Here is a 14,935-nt window from a genome sequence, read left to right on the forward strand (position 1 = left end):
ATTTCAACATTTTGACTGTATTTCTGATCAGATAAAAGCAGCATTGGTCATGATGCATCAGTTGCACAGTTAAAAATCAATGCATTAGCTGAAGATCACTGTTTGATCTGAGCTGACGTGAGCTCATGGAGGAGAATGAAGACTCTCTCGTCGGCTGGACGTGAAGCGACTTGCTCGGCTCCTCATTGTGAGCTGTGTTTGCTCAGGTTGGGTGTGCTGAGATGCTTTCAAATGCTTTCAATCCGTGACGTTTGGCTTCTTTAATGGTAGCAGCGTTTGCACACGCTGGAGTTCTGAATGAAAAGTCCTTCCAGATGCTGCAGACGTCTGACCGGGGCGAGAGGTTAAGCGTCCTCCAGGAGCGTGAGGGAGAGGGACATCTGTGCTCTCAGTCGTTCTGTTCTTCACTTGATCTGCAGATGGCTGTTATTTCAACAGCTGACCATTTGCAGGTTATTGTTGAAAGTTATTGTGTTTGATTGCCTCGACTTCCTTTAGCTAAACATGAAAAGATGGAATGGAAATTGCGGGGAATTATGTCTCCAATTTGAATTCCAGTTCTCTGCAATTTTAATAATGATTATTCTAGTCCCTCCTCAATAATTAGACTTAAATACTAAACAAAATACTCAAATGAACAGTTAAACACACAACACGCTTCACTGAAACAAAAAAGAAACTCATTTAGCTTTGGACTAATAATTTGCAGTTATTATATATATATATGTATGTATTGCATTGAATCAATTCTTATTCCTTAATGTTTTCATAATTTATGTATAAAATATTTAAAATAATTATATTGCACAAATAATTATTCTTGTTTCATGTTGTTGATATATTATTTTATTATATATTATATTAAGTTAATTTTATTATTATCAATGTTGAAAATATTTTTTGTGGAAAGCGTGATATATTTTATTTTTCAGGATTCACAGGTGAACAGAAAGTTCAAAGGAACAGCATTTATTTGAAATATAAATATTTTGTATAAATAAATATGTATCAATGTTTTTACTGTCACATTTGATTCATTTAATGTGTTCTTGATAAATATAAAATTATTATTAATTATTTATTTTTTGTAAATCTTACTGATCCCAAACTTTTGTATCACATTTTCTACAAAAATATTAATCAGCACGACTGAGTTCAACATTGATAATAATCAGAAATGTTTCTTGAGTAGTAATTCATCATATTTTCATGATTTCTGAAGATCATGTGACACTGAAGACTGGAGGAATGATGCTGAAAATACAGCTGTGCATCACAGAAATAAATTATAGTTTAACAGAGATTCACACAGAAAACAGATGTTTTAGATTATAATAATATTTCAGATTATTTGACCATATTTCTGATCAAATAAATGCTGAGCAGAAGAGGCGTTCTTTTTTAAAACATAAAAAAAATTAATTATTTCAAACTCTCTGATTTCTAAACAGAATTTTAATCTCTTTAACAGAAACTAATAATAGATTAGAAAATTAAATGTGTTGATTTTCTCTCACGGATCGTCTAACATGATGCTGTTTTCTCTCATCTGTTTTCAAGGCCAGACACTTGGCGTCTGAGATGTGTGAGTGTTTCTGAATGGCTCATAAGCGTCAGTTGTTGAAGGGAAAGAGTGTTTCATATTTACACAGATGTAAACAGCTGTTTCCAGGCGAGACTCAGGGTCAGTGTTGATGTGGAGAGCCAGAGTCCCACCTTTGACTTCAGCTGTGCACCGCCGGCTCACGTCATCAGATGCAGAGATGCGTGACTCTTTAGGCCTACATTAAAGGCTCATGCATTAAAAAATGTCCATGCATTTGGATTAGATCATTTTAACATAAACTAATGAAGCTCCTTCAAAACATCCTCTGCTCCACGATAAATTGTCAGATACGGTGGAGAAAACAAGTCAGACCACCAGATGCTGCTAATGTGCATTGTGTCGAAAGCTTCTGAAATAATAGAGTAGAGTAGCACTTGTTGTTCGTCGTTCCTCCAGACCTGATTTTATGTTTACGCAGTGGGATACGGAACGCAATGCATAAAAAGACAGTAGAAGTTATTATAATCAGTATTTATGTCTCCACTGGATGCAGCAAATGCTTTGTTTCCAATGGGTTTTATTGGTTTTGTCTCATTACTTCAGCAGATGGCATCACCTATGGTGAGGGGCGTAACATTTCAGTCACACACTTCAGGTATTCGGCCAATCACAACGCTCCAGACAGCTGACCAATCAGAGCACACCTCGCTTCAGAACGATGAGTTTGTGAAAAATCAACGCATTTCAGGAGGCGGGGCATAGAGGAGAAACAATAATGTATTTTATTGTGGAAAATAATGTTTTTTTTAAATTAATTTTTTAAACTTAAACCGCATAAACACATTTCATTACACCAAATACACCAAATAATGTCCTTTTAAGCAGCATCATATGATCACATTAAGAAATTCTTTAAACCCAAAAAGCAAACAATGCTCCCTTCAAACTGGTTTTCTGTAAAAAAACAAAAAAACAAAAAACTATTATTGTGTAATCACAGGCTATCTGTAATCAGAAACCCATTTAAAACTGGAATATGATTTAATTTCATGAATACATAATCATTTTCTGGATACAATCCACCATCAAAATGCTAAATGTAATTTAAAATGTATGAACACTTAAGATACTGCTGTGAATGGCTGTGGAACAAGCTTTAATCGATCATATAAATGTATGAGATTGAGACACTGGATTTATTGATGATAAATATATAAAGCTGGTTACTGTGTAAATCTAACCTGTTGCGTTTATTCATGACTCGCAGATATACACCACATTAACTTTACTATTTGTTTGTGTCAAATCTCAGAAGCATGAATCTTGAGTTGATTCCTGAGACCGCACACTGTCCACATGCGCTCGCAACACACATAACCTGAGCCAACATATGACTGCAATGAGCAACTATTTAAACCATTACAGGAGCGTTCAAGGTGCGCAGACATCCACCTTTGAAGGGTGCAGGAGTGGACGAGGATCTCCCGTACACAACCAATCCACCGCTGATGGAGAAAAACACCCACGACCAGGAGACGTTCAGAAACACTTCATGTGAAAAACACTTCATGTGGCTTAAGACAGTGTTTTAAGAGGACCAACCCCAGTGAACACATTATTAATAAAGCATAATGTACAGACAAGCAGATGAGTCCAGAATAAGAATTCTTCTGGACTTAAGCATTTTCCTAATAATGTTTTTTTTTTTTTATGGGAGGAAAACACTTAAAGGGGTCATACAACGTTGCTAAAAAGCACATTATGTTGTGTATTTGGTGTAATGCAATGTGTTTACATGGTTTAAGATAAAAAAAAACACATTATTTTCCACATAATGTACATTACTGTTTCTCCTCTATACCCTGCCTTTCTGAAACACGTCGACTTTTACAAAGCTCATCGTTCTGAAAGTGAGGTGTGCTCTGATTGGTCAGCTATCCAGTGCACTGTGATTGGCTGAATGCCTCAAGCATGTGACGGAAATGTTGTGCCCCTTAACACTGTGATGGTGTCTCCCGAAGCAATGAGACAAAACTAGTAATAAATTAGGCATTTGTTGCATCCAGTGGGGACATAATTACTGATTATAATGACTTACACTGTCTTTTTACACATTGCATATTGCGCCTTCATTTTATGCGTGAACATTTGGCCGGTGTTATGCAAATCTTCACACATAGTGACGTAGAGATGTGGGCGTGTTTAAACGAGCCATTTTAGAGGGTTGTGGACGAGCCTGAATTTTTATTAAGAATATCTCTTTATTCTTTGCAACTTTACAGATCTTCTTAATGCACCAAAGTATGTATGTACACAGCATGATTTATTATTAACGTTTATTGAGTTTGGACATTTAAAAAAGTTATAATGCAGTAAGCCACCTTAAGTGTTTAACTTATGGGAGGAAAACGCTTAATGCGTAATTAAACGCATTGCATTCATCTGCTTGGCTGTACATATATGCTTAATTAATAATGTGTTTATTGAGTGCTGTCTTTTAAAAACAGTGTTTGAATGCATTGAGCCACGTTAAGCGACCGGAGCCTGAGCAGATGCGTGTGGCCAATGCATCTTGAGAACCCAGTCCTGACTGCTTTCATTAGAGAAGTACGCTGCAGTATTTGGCCGGGCTCCGGCTGGCCCGCGGCGCAGCAGTCGCAGGCCAAACCTACCGATTACGAGCCCCAGTTTCTGTCCTGCTCTGTTCAGGAGGAATACCCATAAAAACTCATTAGATGCAAACCAAACGCTGCTGCTTCTTCGAGAGAGTGAAGTCATGATGTTTTATGAAGCCTTCTGGGAAGTTTTTCAGCGGCTTTTTAACGTGGCGATTTCTATCCGGCGGGATTCGGGAGCATTTGTGTTGTTTTAATAAGCGCTGGAGTCATTCTTTCCACGCTACTCTACTCGTGGCTGGCGAGCAGAAATAATGCTAGACATGTCTGCAATGCTTGTAAAACGGTGTGAAGCTCACATGGGAAGTTTCCACTGGAATCACTGCAAGCCATTGTGTTTGAATGCACTGGAAAGAAGACATGCAGAATACATATTTAAATGTTTATTATATTGCACTTGATCTATTTCTATTTCAATACATATCTTCAATCCGGCTTTCTCCACTTCAGCAGCTCTAACATACGCCGAACTTTAGTTTATCTAATTAAATATGCACTAATTTGCATATATTTACAGAACAGCCAGGCTCATAATTCTTGTTTGATTTTGTCATATATGTGAAATGTGTGTGTGTGTCTGTGTGTGTGTGTGTGTGTGAGACCCTGGACCTCAGTTATAAGGGTCAATTAAGGGTCAAAACTTCACTGAAAGCTGAATCAATAATCTTTCCATTGATGTGTGGTTTGTTATGAGGACAATACTTGACTGAGATACAACTATTTGAAAATCTAGAATCTGAGTGAACAAAATAGAAAAAAAGAAAATCACCTTTAAAGGTGTCCAAATGAAGTTCTTAGCCATGCATATTACTAATAAAAAAATAAGTTTTGATATATTTATGGCATGGAATTGACACAATATCTTCATGTAACATTTTGGCATAAAATAAAAAATATATAATTGTGACCCATACAATGTATTGTTGTCTATGTCTACAAATATATTTGTGCTGCTTTTGTGCTCCTTGCTCACATTTATAAATTACAGAGAATAAGACTATAAAATGTGCAAAAGCTGCTGAAGTGGAGGATAATAGATAAAGTGCAATGAAATAAACAATTTGATGTGAATTTTAGTTGTTTCCTTCAAATCTTAAAGAAGACATATTATGTAAACAAAATGCCACAAAACTGATGATGGCATGAAGAAGCAGAACTTTGTCCATCATCTGAAGATACTCTACCTGCGTCTGGAGGGGCGGGGCTACGTGCAGTGACGCGCGTTGACTCCGCCCCTCTTCAGCGCGAAACTTTCTTCAGTCTCTCTTCAGTCTTCTTCAGACACATTCTCTCTCTGTGCAGCTGCAGACACCAGCTCCGCGATGCTCGCGTTCATGTGGATTACAGGGCTGCTGTGGAGCGCCGCGAGCGCTGACGCGAGGAAACCCGCCGACGAGTTCTTCAGCGCGAGCGTGTTCCGCGCGAGGTGCGCGTCGCGATGCCTCAGCCTGCACATCACGCGCATTTCTGCCGCTTTCAAACATTTCCAGGTATGTCAGAATGTGACATTATCACAGACTCGCGCTTCTTCAACATCAGCTTCAGTGCAACATTATAAAACTTTGACTTTGAATACACAGTCTTGACATTTAGATACATATGTTTGGTTATTAATAGGCTATTATTAGGATTATTGCCAGAATGGTCAACCGATAAGCGCTTTTGAATGACCGATATATAGGCTATAGCACGCGCTCATAAAAATAAAGGTTCAAAAGCGGTTTTCATACAGATGCACAGAAGAACCTGTTTTCATGAAACTTTCAGTGAACAGTTCTTAAACCAGTATTTGTTTTTCTTAGTGTTTTATAATCTAAAGGAAACTTGTTCCACTGTAAAGAACCTAACCTTTAGAGTAATGAAAAGGTTTCATGTAAAGGATCTTTGTGGAACCTTTGATGCCAATGAAGAACCTTTATTTTAAAGAGTGCATGTGTTCAAATGGAATGTACAGAAATGAAATCAGATTAATCTCTTATTTATATAATATATGAACAACATTAGCCTATTGTTATTTTACACTATTTAAATTCATTTTAATGTTTAAAAACTAAGTGCACATTATCTGTTGGCAAAACTGTTTGAACCTGACACATTGATGATGATTATTACAGAGGCCTAGAAATAAAACTATTTCATGACAGAATATGAAAGGGATACTTATTTTACATAATATTTATTTAAATATTGAGTTCATATTGGAACAGACCCATGGAATATCGTCAGTTTTCAATCCGTCAATAGTGATGAATTATTTAGTCCATTTAATTATTACTATGGTTATTCAGGTTTCATGTTTAGAGTTTCATTAATGAAATGTTTTTCGTGGTCATCCGGTTGGCTGCTGGTACTGTAATTTATTGATGAGGTGTTGAAATCAGTTTTCAGCTCTGAACGTCCATCTGTTCTGTTCTGGTTAATCTGGTTTAAAGAAGTGATTCATATTCACAGAAAACAGATTGCATACTTGATTGATGTGTAAAGTCACTCTGGGTTCTTTACAAATAAAACAACATTGAATGGTTCTAATCAGAGGAGAAAGATTATATAAATATAAATATATATATATATATATATATATATATATATATATATATATATATATATATATATATATAAATGTGTGTGTGTGTGTGTTTTATTTTTATAATTATTATTTATTTATTTATTTATCTATCTATCAAAAAATGGTATCTGTGCAGGATAAAGTGCTTAATTGTCAAAAAATGTAAATGCTTTCCCCCTTAAATTAAATTCAAACACATTTCCATCCCATAATCTTATAAATGTAAATTGAAAATGTATTTTTAAAATGTATTTAGTATAGAGTGCTTGATTTTAATGAAAAAGCAAAAAAATAAGCTTTTTTTTTTTTGTCGTTTTCAAGCTGCATTCTTGTTTGTTGGTTGTACCTTGTAAGATATTGAAACTGGTTTAATGTGTGTTTAAAAGGCATTTTTTGGGACTTTATTGTATTTTGGCTGATCCTTGTAATCTCCAGCGTATGAGAGCATGCAGTGAAACACATGATTCCTTGTTAGAAAGTGAGGGTTTGTGTTGCTCTTACGCTCTTGTTTTATCAGAAGTCCTGCGTCTACACTGTATTAGTTTCCTCAGAGCTCAGCGAAAGGCTCTTCTCCTTCTAATGTTTCCTCTCCGCTTGCATCTGAATGCACACAAGTGTGTTCAAGGTTAATGCATGCATCTAAAGCGTGAAACTTACCATGCTACCCAAACAAGCTGACATGCATCCGAGGATAAATGCAGTCGTGACGGTTTATGATGTTGCCATTTGGCAGCTAGCCGTTAATGATTTGAGGGGAACATCTTTCTTAACATCAAAAGGGACGTATGGAGAAAGCAGGCAAAGTCTTTTGTCTGCGCAGGAAGTGCCGTGACAGGCTGAGCTTGATAAAGGGCTGGTTGAACTGGCTGGGAGCTCCAGGAATAGAAAGCGATTGTTGTTGGTGCTCCATAAAGAGTGTCCGGAGGCCGTGTGTGTGTGTGTGTGTGTGTGTGTGTGTGTGTTCGCAGGTCTTTCATGTGAAAATGGGAGGTCTGGTCAGCTGCAAAAACATGCACCCCCCTCTGAACTCTCCTGATGACCAAATGCCAGCGTCACACGCCGAGCTGCTGCCCTCAGTTCCTCTGCATCGCTCAGATCAACCTCCACTCAGAGCCTGAGAGACTGAAACACTGGAACACTCAGAAACAAAACTTGGGAATCAACGCTTTTTTAGGAATGATCAAAAAATAGAAAAGAAAGAAAAGTATTATATTTAGTTGATTAACTAGTGATATCGTTCTAAAACCTGTTGTTCTGTATATCCATCATCTATCCATTTATCCATCTATCCATCTCTTTCTCATTCATCCATCAATTGTTTTATCCATCCATCCCTCCATCATCCATCCGTCCATCTATCTCTCTGTCATTCCATTCATCCATCCTTTCTTTCGTTCGATCATCCATCCGTCCATCCATCCATTTGTCCAACCATCTCTCTGTCCATCCATTCATCCTTCATTCGTTCTATCATCCATCTGTCTATCATCTGTTGTTCTGTATATATATCATCATCATCTCTCTCTCTCTCTCTCTCTCTCTCTCATCCATCATTCCATCCATCCATTATTTTATCCATCCATCCATCATCCATCTATTGTTTTATAGATCCATCCATCCATTCATCCATCCATCTATCTGTCATTTTATCTATTGATCCATCCATCATATGTCCATCATTCCTTCCGCCCATCCATTCATCCATCCATCCATCCATCATCTATGGTTTTATCCATCCATCCATCCATCCATCCATCCATCCACCCATCCATCCATCTATTGTTTTATACATCCATCCATCCCTCCATCCATCTATTGTTTTATCCATCCATCCATTCATCCATTTATTGTTTTATCCATCCGTCCATCCATCCGTCCATCCATCAACCGTCTGTCCATCCATCCATCCATCATCCATCTATTGTTTATCCATCCATCCATCCATCTATCTATCTATCATTTAATCTATTCATCCATCCATCATATATCCATCCATCCATCCATCCATCTATTGTTTTATCCATCCATCATCTATTGTTTTATCCATCCATCCATCCATCTATTGTTTTATACATCCATCCATCCATCTATTGTTTTATCCATCCATCCATCCATCTATTGTTTATCCATCCATTCATCCATCCATCTATCTATCATTTTATCTATTCATCCATCCATCATATGTCCATCCATCCATCCATCTATTGTTTTATCCATCCATCATCTATTGTTTTGTCCATCCATCCATCCATCCATCCATCCATCCATCCATCCATCCATCTATTGTTTTATCCATCCATCCATCCATCCATCCATCTATTGTTTTATCCATCCATCCATCCATCCATCTATTGTTTTATCCATCCATCCATCCATTTATCCATCCATCCATCCATCATCTATTGTTTTATCCATCCATCCATCTATTGTTTTATCCATCCATCCATCCATCTATTGGTTTATCCATCCATCCATCCATTTATCCATCCATCCATCCATCATCCGTCTGTCCATCCATCCATACATCCATCTATTGTTTTATCCATCCATCCATCCATCCATCCATCCGAACAAGAAGCTCTCATCTCATCTAGTGCTGGAGAATGTGTTCATCATCAGGTTTGCCGCTCAAATAATTAGTAAGAATCAGTTTGTTAGAATCAGTCTCTTTTATTTATCAAAGCCACTTTTTAAAACTTGGAAAGTTTAAGTCCCAAATAAGTATGTCAGTGCAGGTCATCAAAACAGTGAAATGAAGCTTTCTGGAGTTTTTATTGTCTTATTGGAGAGTATTTATGTATCGGTGATTGTGTAACGGACAGAGGGAAACACCCGGCTGTAAATCCAGCGTCTGCGAGCTGAAAGGCCGGCTCTGTTCGGGAAAGCATCTGCTGCGTGTGGAATTATTTATGTGTGGACGTATGAAGCCAAAGGTGTGTCAGAGAGTCCTGCGAGTGCGCCTGGCGTCGTAAAAATTATTGCGTTTTAAATTAAGCCATTAGTTCCCTCCGTTCGTCTCGAGGGACGCACGTTCTGATCCAAAGGAAAGGAAAACATTGGAAAGAAGTGGTGCCGTGTCGCTTGTCAAGGGCCTTTGATATGAAACAACTTTGGAAGGGAATCAAACCACAGCAACTCCTATGTGTGAGGGTTTCATTAGCAGAGACATGAATGGAGTGTTGTGCCGATTCATGTGCTCAGAAACATCCACAACCCTTCAGATTCAGCGCTTGATTGGCTCTGAATATAACTGGTGTTGATGAGATCTGCTCTTTGGCCGGTCTGACTGCGGGGTGTGTTACGGCTGAACTTATCTAAGTAATAATGGCTCTTTAAACAACCCAAGAGTGCATTATTTCCACTTTACAGCCCGTTTATCTCCGGAATGTGGCATCTGTAGATGTTTTGCACCTTATGAAATGCTGATAAGAACGTCAGTTTGCTGGTTTACCAGCATGTTGCCCAATCCAAAAATGTCTAGTCTCTCATGGTTTTGGTTATCTTTTGCAATTTGAATAATACGGATACTCTTAATATTATGTTATATGATTAAACATTTTAAGAAGCTAGAATTTAGGGGGGAAAATGTAGATATATCTATAATAATATTTCCTAGAAAAACAACAACAACAGCTTTTGGATTAATATGAGAAATGTTTGAGTAAAATAAAAAATGCATAAATTAAATTTGTAGTTAAATAATACATCTAACAGTGCAGTGCTATTATGAGTAGAAAAATTAAATGAACTAAAACGAAATAAATAAATTAAAATTAGTATTCATAATACTAATCTTCACAGAATAATTTGGTCTAAAACATTGAAAGCCTTCAGGATAACAGCTTTGGACTGTAAAGGTATGACAAAATGATGGATGACACTGGCTTGTTTTACTCCGAGACGTCTGCTGAGTGAAATGAGAGCCGTATGGAATGATTTAAGCAGAAGGCTGTGAGCTGTGTCGTGTTAAAGCAGCGCTCTGATTAAAGCATCTCAACAATGTCAATAAAAGCCAGAAGAACCGCTCAACTCTGAACAATGTGAGCGAGAAGAGCTCAAAGCACCTGCCGCTGACTGTTACACACTAACTAGAGCACTTAACATGTGACACGTGCCATTATATCACATATGTCTTTACACATAGCGTGTACAGACGATAAAATGTGTCTACACGCATTATTTCATGAACAGATGTTCTAACGCATAAACACAAGATTTGTACGAGAAAATGACGTACGATCAAGAGTAATTCATGTACTGTATGTACATCACCTTTAATGATGTCACTGTGTAGAGATTTACATCACTATCATATGTTTTATCAATGTTATGCAATATCTATCTATCTATTTATGTTCCATCCATCCATCATGCATCTATCCATCCATCCATTCAACTGTTGCGCCATTATCCATCCATCCATCCAACACCTATTCATCCATCTGTTGCTACATCCATCAATCCATGTATCCATTAAATTGACATCTGTCAATCTTATCATCATATCCATTCATCTATCCATCCATCCATCCATGTATCATTTGTCCATCCATCTATTATTCTATCCATCCATTTATTGTTCTGCCATCCATCCATCCATTTATTTTCCATTCATCCATCCATATATCCTTTAAATTGACATCTATCAATCTTATCATCATATCCATCCATCCATCCGTCCAGCCATCCATCCATCCATTTATTATTTGTCCATCCATCTATTATTCTATCCATCCATTTTTTGTTCTGCCATCCATCCATCCATCCATCCATTTGTTGTCTATTCATCATCTATAGCTCCATCTCTCATCCATCCATATCTATCCATTCATCTATCATTTGTCAATCCATGTTTCTATCTCTCCATTTTTCTATATATCCATCTGTTGTTCTGCTGTCTGTCCATCCATCTATCTATCCTTCCATCCATTCATCCATCTGTCCGTCCGTCCGTAAGACTTATAAACCTTTAGGCTTTCAAAACCGTTCCTGTTCTTTAGATGTAAATTTGGATAAATGTAACAGATTTAAGTTCAGTGCAGGATCACAGTGTTTTTCTCCAGTGTTTCTCAGATGTTCCTCTACCACCTTTAACCCGCGTGTGTACACTGTGAACACTGTTGGCTCTGTGAAGAACCGTTTCTATTCCTCTATTGTTAGTCTCTTCAGATGAGAGCGTCTGCTGAACACACACATGTAAAGGCACAGTTTATCTCTCAGGATGATGTTGTGTTTAGTTCCTCGATGGATTAGAGTTGATCTGACACACAAATCCCTCAGTGACTGATTGTAAATCTGTGAGCTTTAAATGCTCCAGGAATACCCTTGACTCTCCACAGAGCCGGGTCACACTGCTGACCTATAATTATCAGCGCGAGGTCAGCGACAGCTGGGTCAACATCCCGCAGAGTGTCCAAGGACTGCTGTCACGCCTCACAGTCCACCTCTGATGGGTCTGGAGAGGTGTCAGAGTCCAGGAGGGAGCTCAGGTTGATCTCAGATGCCTTAAAGCTTTTATAAAAATAAATCTCCATAGATTTTGGCAGAAATTCAACAGTGCTACCTAACGCTTACTGATTATTTATATATCATATTTGGTTATGCCTCCATCAGTCAGCATGTTTCATTGAATTTAATACATTCCTAAATCCATTCTGCAAAAAGTTTGTCTGTGCACTTTTATCATTGCCTTAGAAGATTGTAGAAGAGCTGCACAAATTGGGGAAAAATCTAATTGTGATTGTGCTAATAAATAAATAAAATAATAATAATAATAGTAAAATAAAAATATATTAAAATAAAATACAGGTTTGCAGTGTTTGTTTGTAGGGCTGCACAATTTAACCAACATTTTGTGATTAATATATGATATGGCTATATAATAATTAATAATAATAATAATAATAATAATAATTATTATTATTATTATTATTATAACTACTACTACTAAATACAAATAAAAAATATAAAATAAAAATAAGAATTATTGATATTGTAATAATGAGTATTTAAAAAAAATAATAGTAATGATTAATAATTGTTTAATTTTACATTACAATTGTGAATTGCAATACTAATCTTTATTATTATATTCATCTTAATGTGATAAAGCATCAAACTTTTATTTTGACAGAAATCCACAGCGAGTCTCTTAAAAGCCGCTCTCTTGTTGATAAATGCTTCTCATTACAAGAACGGGAAAATGTTTGCCGCATGTTGAGTTCTGAAACACAAAGTGCACATATTTATTAAATTAAATCACTACCTTATCACAATTTAGCTTTTATTTCGATGAATTGCTCTATCGTGTAGGCATTAGGCAGCTCATTATGTTTTGAGGTGCAGCTGATAATGTTTGATTTACACTCACATAAAGATGATCCAATTATCATATCTTGTCCTGTAGAGCAGCTGAAACTGGTTTTATATCTCTGATTGAAGACACACATTTTCGTTCCATTAAAGCATCGTAAACATCTTGAACAACGCACATGTTCTGCATTCAAGGCTCTTCCTGGCTTTGAAGCCGCTGACCGTTATCCTTGACATCGAGTGCACAACACCCTGCGGGACTGGAGGGCAAATTAACTCCTTTAATGATAAGTTCTTTTCCAAGGTTTCACGGGGAATTTCCACTGGATTACATTGTTCTAGATTCCTTTGAACTTGACATTGAACTTAAGCAGACTTTTGGTGTACAGACCCGTGAAGTTTGCCTGTTCAGAGACTTGTGGAGAAAGGAAGAAAGCCACGATTCATTTCAGACTGTAGTTAATGCTACATTTTTAGTCTGTGTTCTGTGTAAACAAGTTTTGGAATCTGTGTTCTGAATCTAAAAAATTGGACCGCAAGGAAGGGGTTACACTCTAAAACTGCTTGAGTGTAAAACTTATACATCCACTCACTCACACACACTTACTTACAGTACACACACTCCCAGACACACACACATACAGATTTAAACATACTCAAATGAATTGGGATGGCTATAACCATAAATAAGACTGAAATAAGAGGTTAAGATCAGATCAGACCCAGTCTGTTACAGTCTGTTCAGATCCAATTTTTGTTACATTTTTATAGAATCTTTATGTTTTGTGTAACAATCTGCTTTCTGTGTTTAGGTTTGAATGTAGTAATAATAACGCAAAAACCTACACTTCAAATCAACATTTAACAACAAGATATAAACTTTGACAAAAATAATCTTTGAGAATGCCTTAATATACATTGAAATCCACAACCTAATAAAAGTAAACAATTATGTTTAAAAACGACTAGGGAATTCACAAGCCTCTCTATAGAGCCCTGTACAGGAATCTAGTGGCTCCACCATGAAATTAAAGGATTTTTTTTTTTAATCTCTCTAGGAGGTGCTATTCTCCCTTCAGACCTAGTCTCTATTTTAATCTGAAATACTGCATTAATAATAATAATAATAAAAAAAAAAACTATTTCCAATGGGAAAATATTATCATAATTATTGCATAAATGTTAATACGTACCAAGCAATTCTTTCAAAATACAAAAGAAAAAATATTATTGAACAAAAATATATTAGATTTGATTTTACTGAAGAAAAAAAAAGGTGTCCGATCACAATATTTTTAGTCTGGCACCATCTGAGTGATGATTCAAAACCATCTTTGAATCAGTGTTTTAAACCAATTCACTGAAACAAACAGTTTTATTGAAGATTTTTAGTAAGGCATCATTTGTTTTGAGTGATTGTGCAAATGAATCTTTGAATCAAAGTTTTAAATCGATTCACTGAAACAAAGAGTTTAATTAAATTCATTTTAGTCAAGCACCATTTTTCTGAGTGATTGTGCAAATGAGTCTTTGAATCAGTGTTGTGAATCAATACATTGGAACAAATAGTTTACTGGAACATTTTTAGTCAAGCACCATTTTTTAAATGATGGTGCAAATGAATCTTTGAATCAGTGGTTTGATTTTCACTAAATCAATCAAACTTATCTGTTTTTACTGCTTCTAATCATTTACCTGTTTGAGTGAATGTTTCATATCTGATGTGATTCCCAGTGTTTTATGATGTGTTTTCTCTCTTTTCAGAGCAATGGATCATTGGTTTGGTGTCAGAATCACAAGCAGTGTTCAAAGGTAAGACTGTGAAACTCGTCAAAA

General features: G+C 36.5%; 1 protein-coding gene across 1 annotated transcript in view; it reads left to right on the plus strand.

Moving 5' to 3' along the window:
* Window positions 1-5,488: 5,488 nt before the first annotated feature.
* The window catches only part of LOC127965569 (anosmin-1), a 50,269-nt gene continuing 40,822 nt past the window's right edge, over window positions 5,489-14,935 (plus strand). Inside the window, exons 1-2 of the mRNA XM_052566392.1 lie at window positions 5,489-5,711; window positions 14,864-14,911. Coding sequence (XP_052422352.1) covers window positions 5,544-5,711; window positions 14,864-14,911 — 216 coding nt within the window. The 5' untranslated portion in view covers window positions 5,489-5,543. The remainder of the gene's footprint in view (window positions 5,712-14,863; window positions 14,912-14,935) is intronic.

The sequence above is a fragment of the Carassius gibelio genome, chromosome B9 (assembly GCF_023724105.1).
Source record: "Carassius gibelio isolate Cgi1373 ecotype wild population from Czech Republic chromosome B9, carGib1.2-hapl.c, whole genome shotgun sequence".
Taxonomy (NCBI): Eukaryota; Metazoa; Chordata; class Actinopteri; order Cypriniformes; family Cyprinidae; genus Carassius; species Carassius gibelio.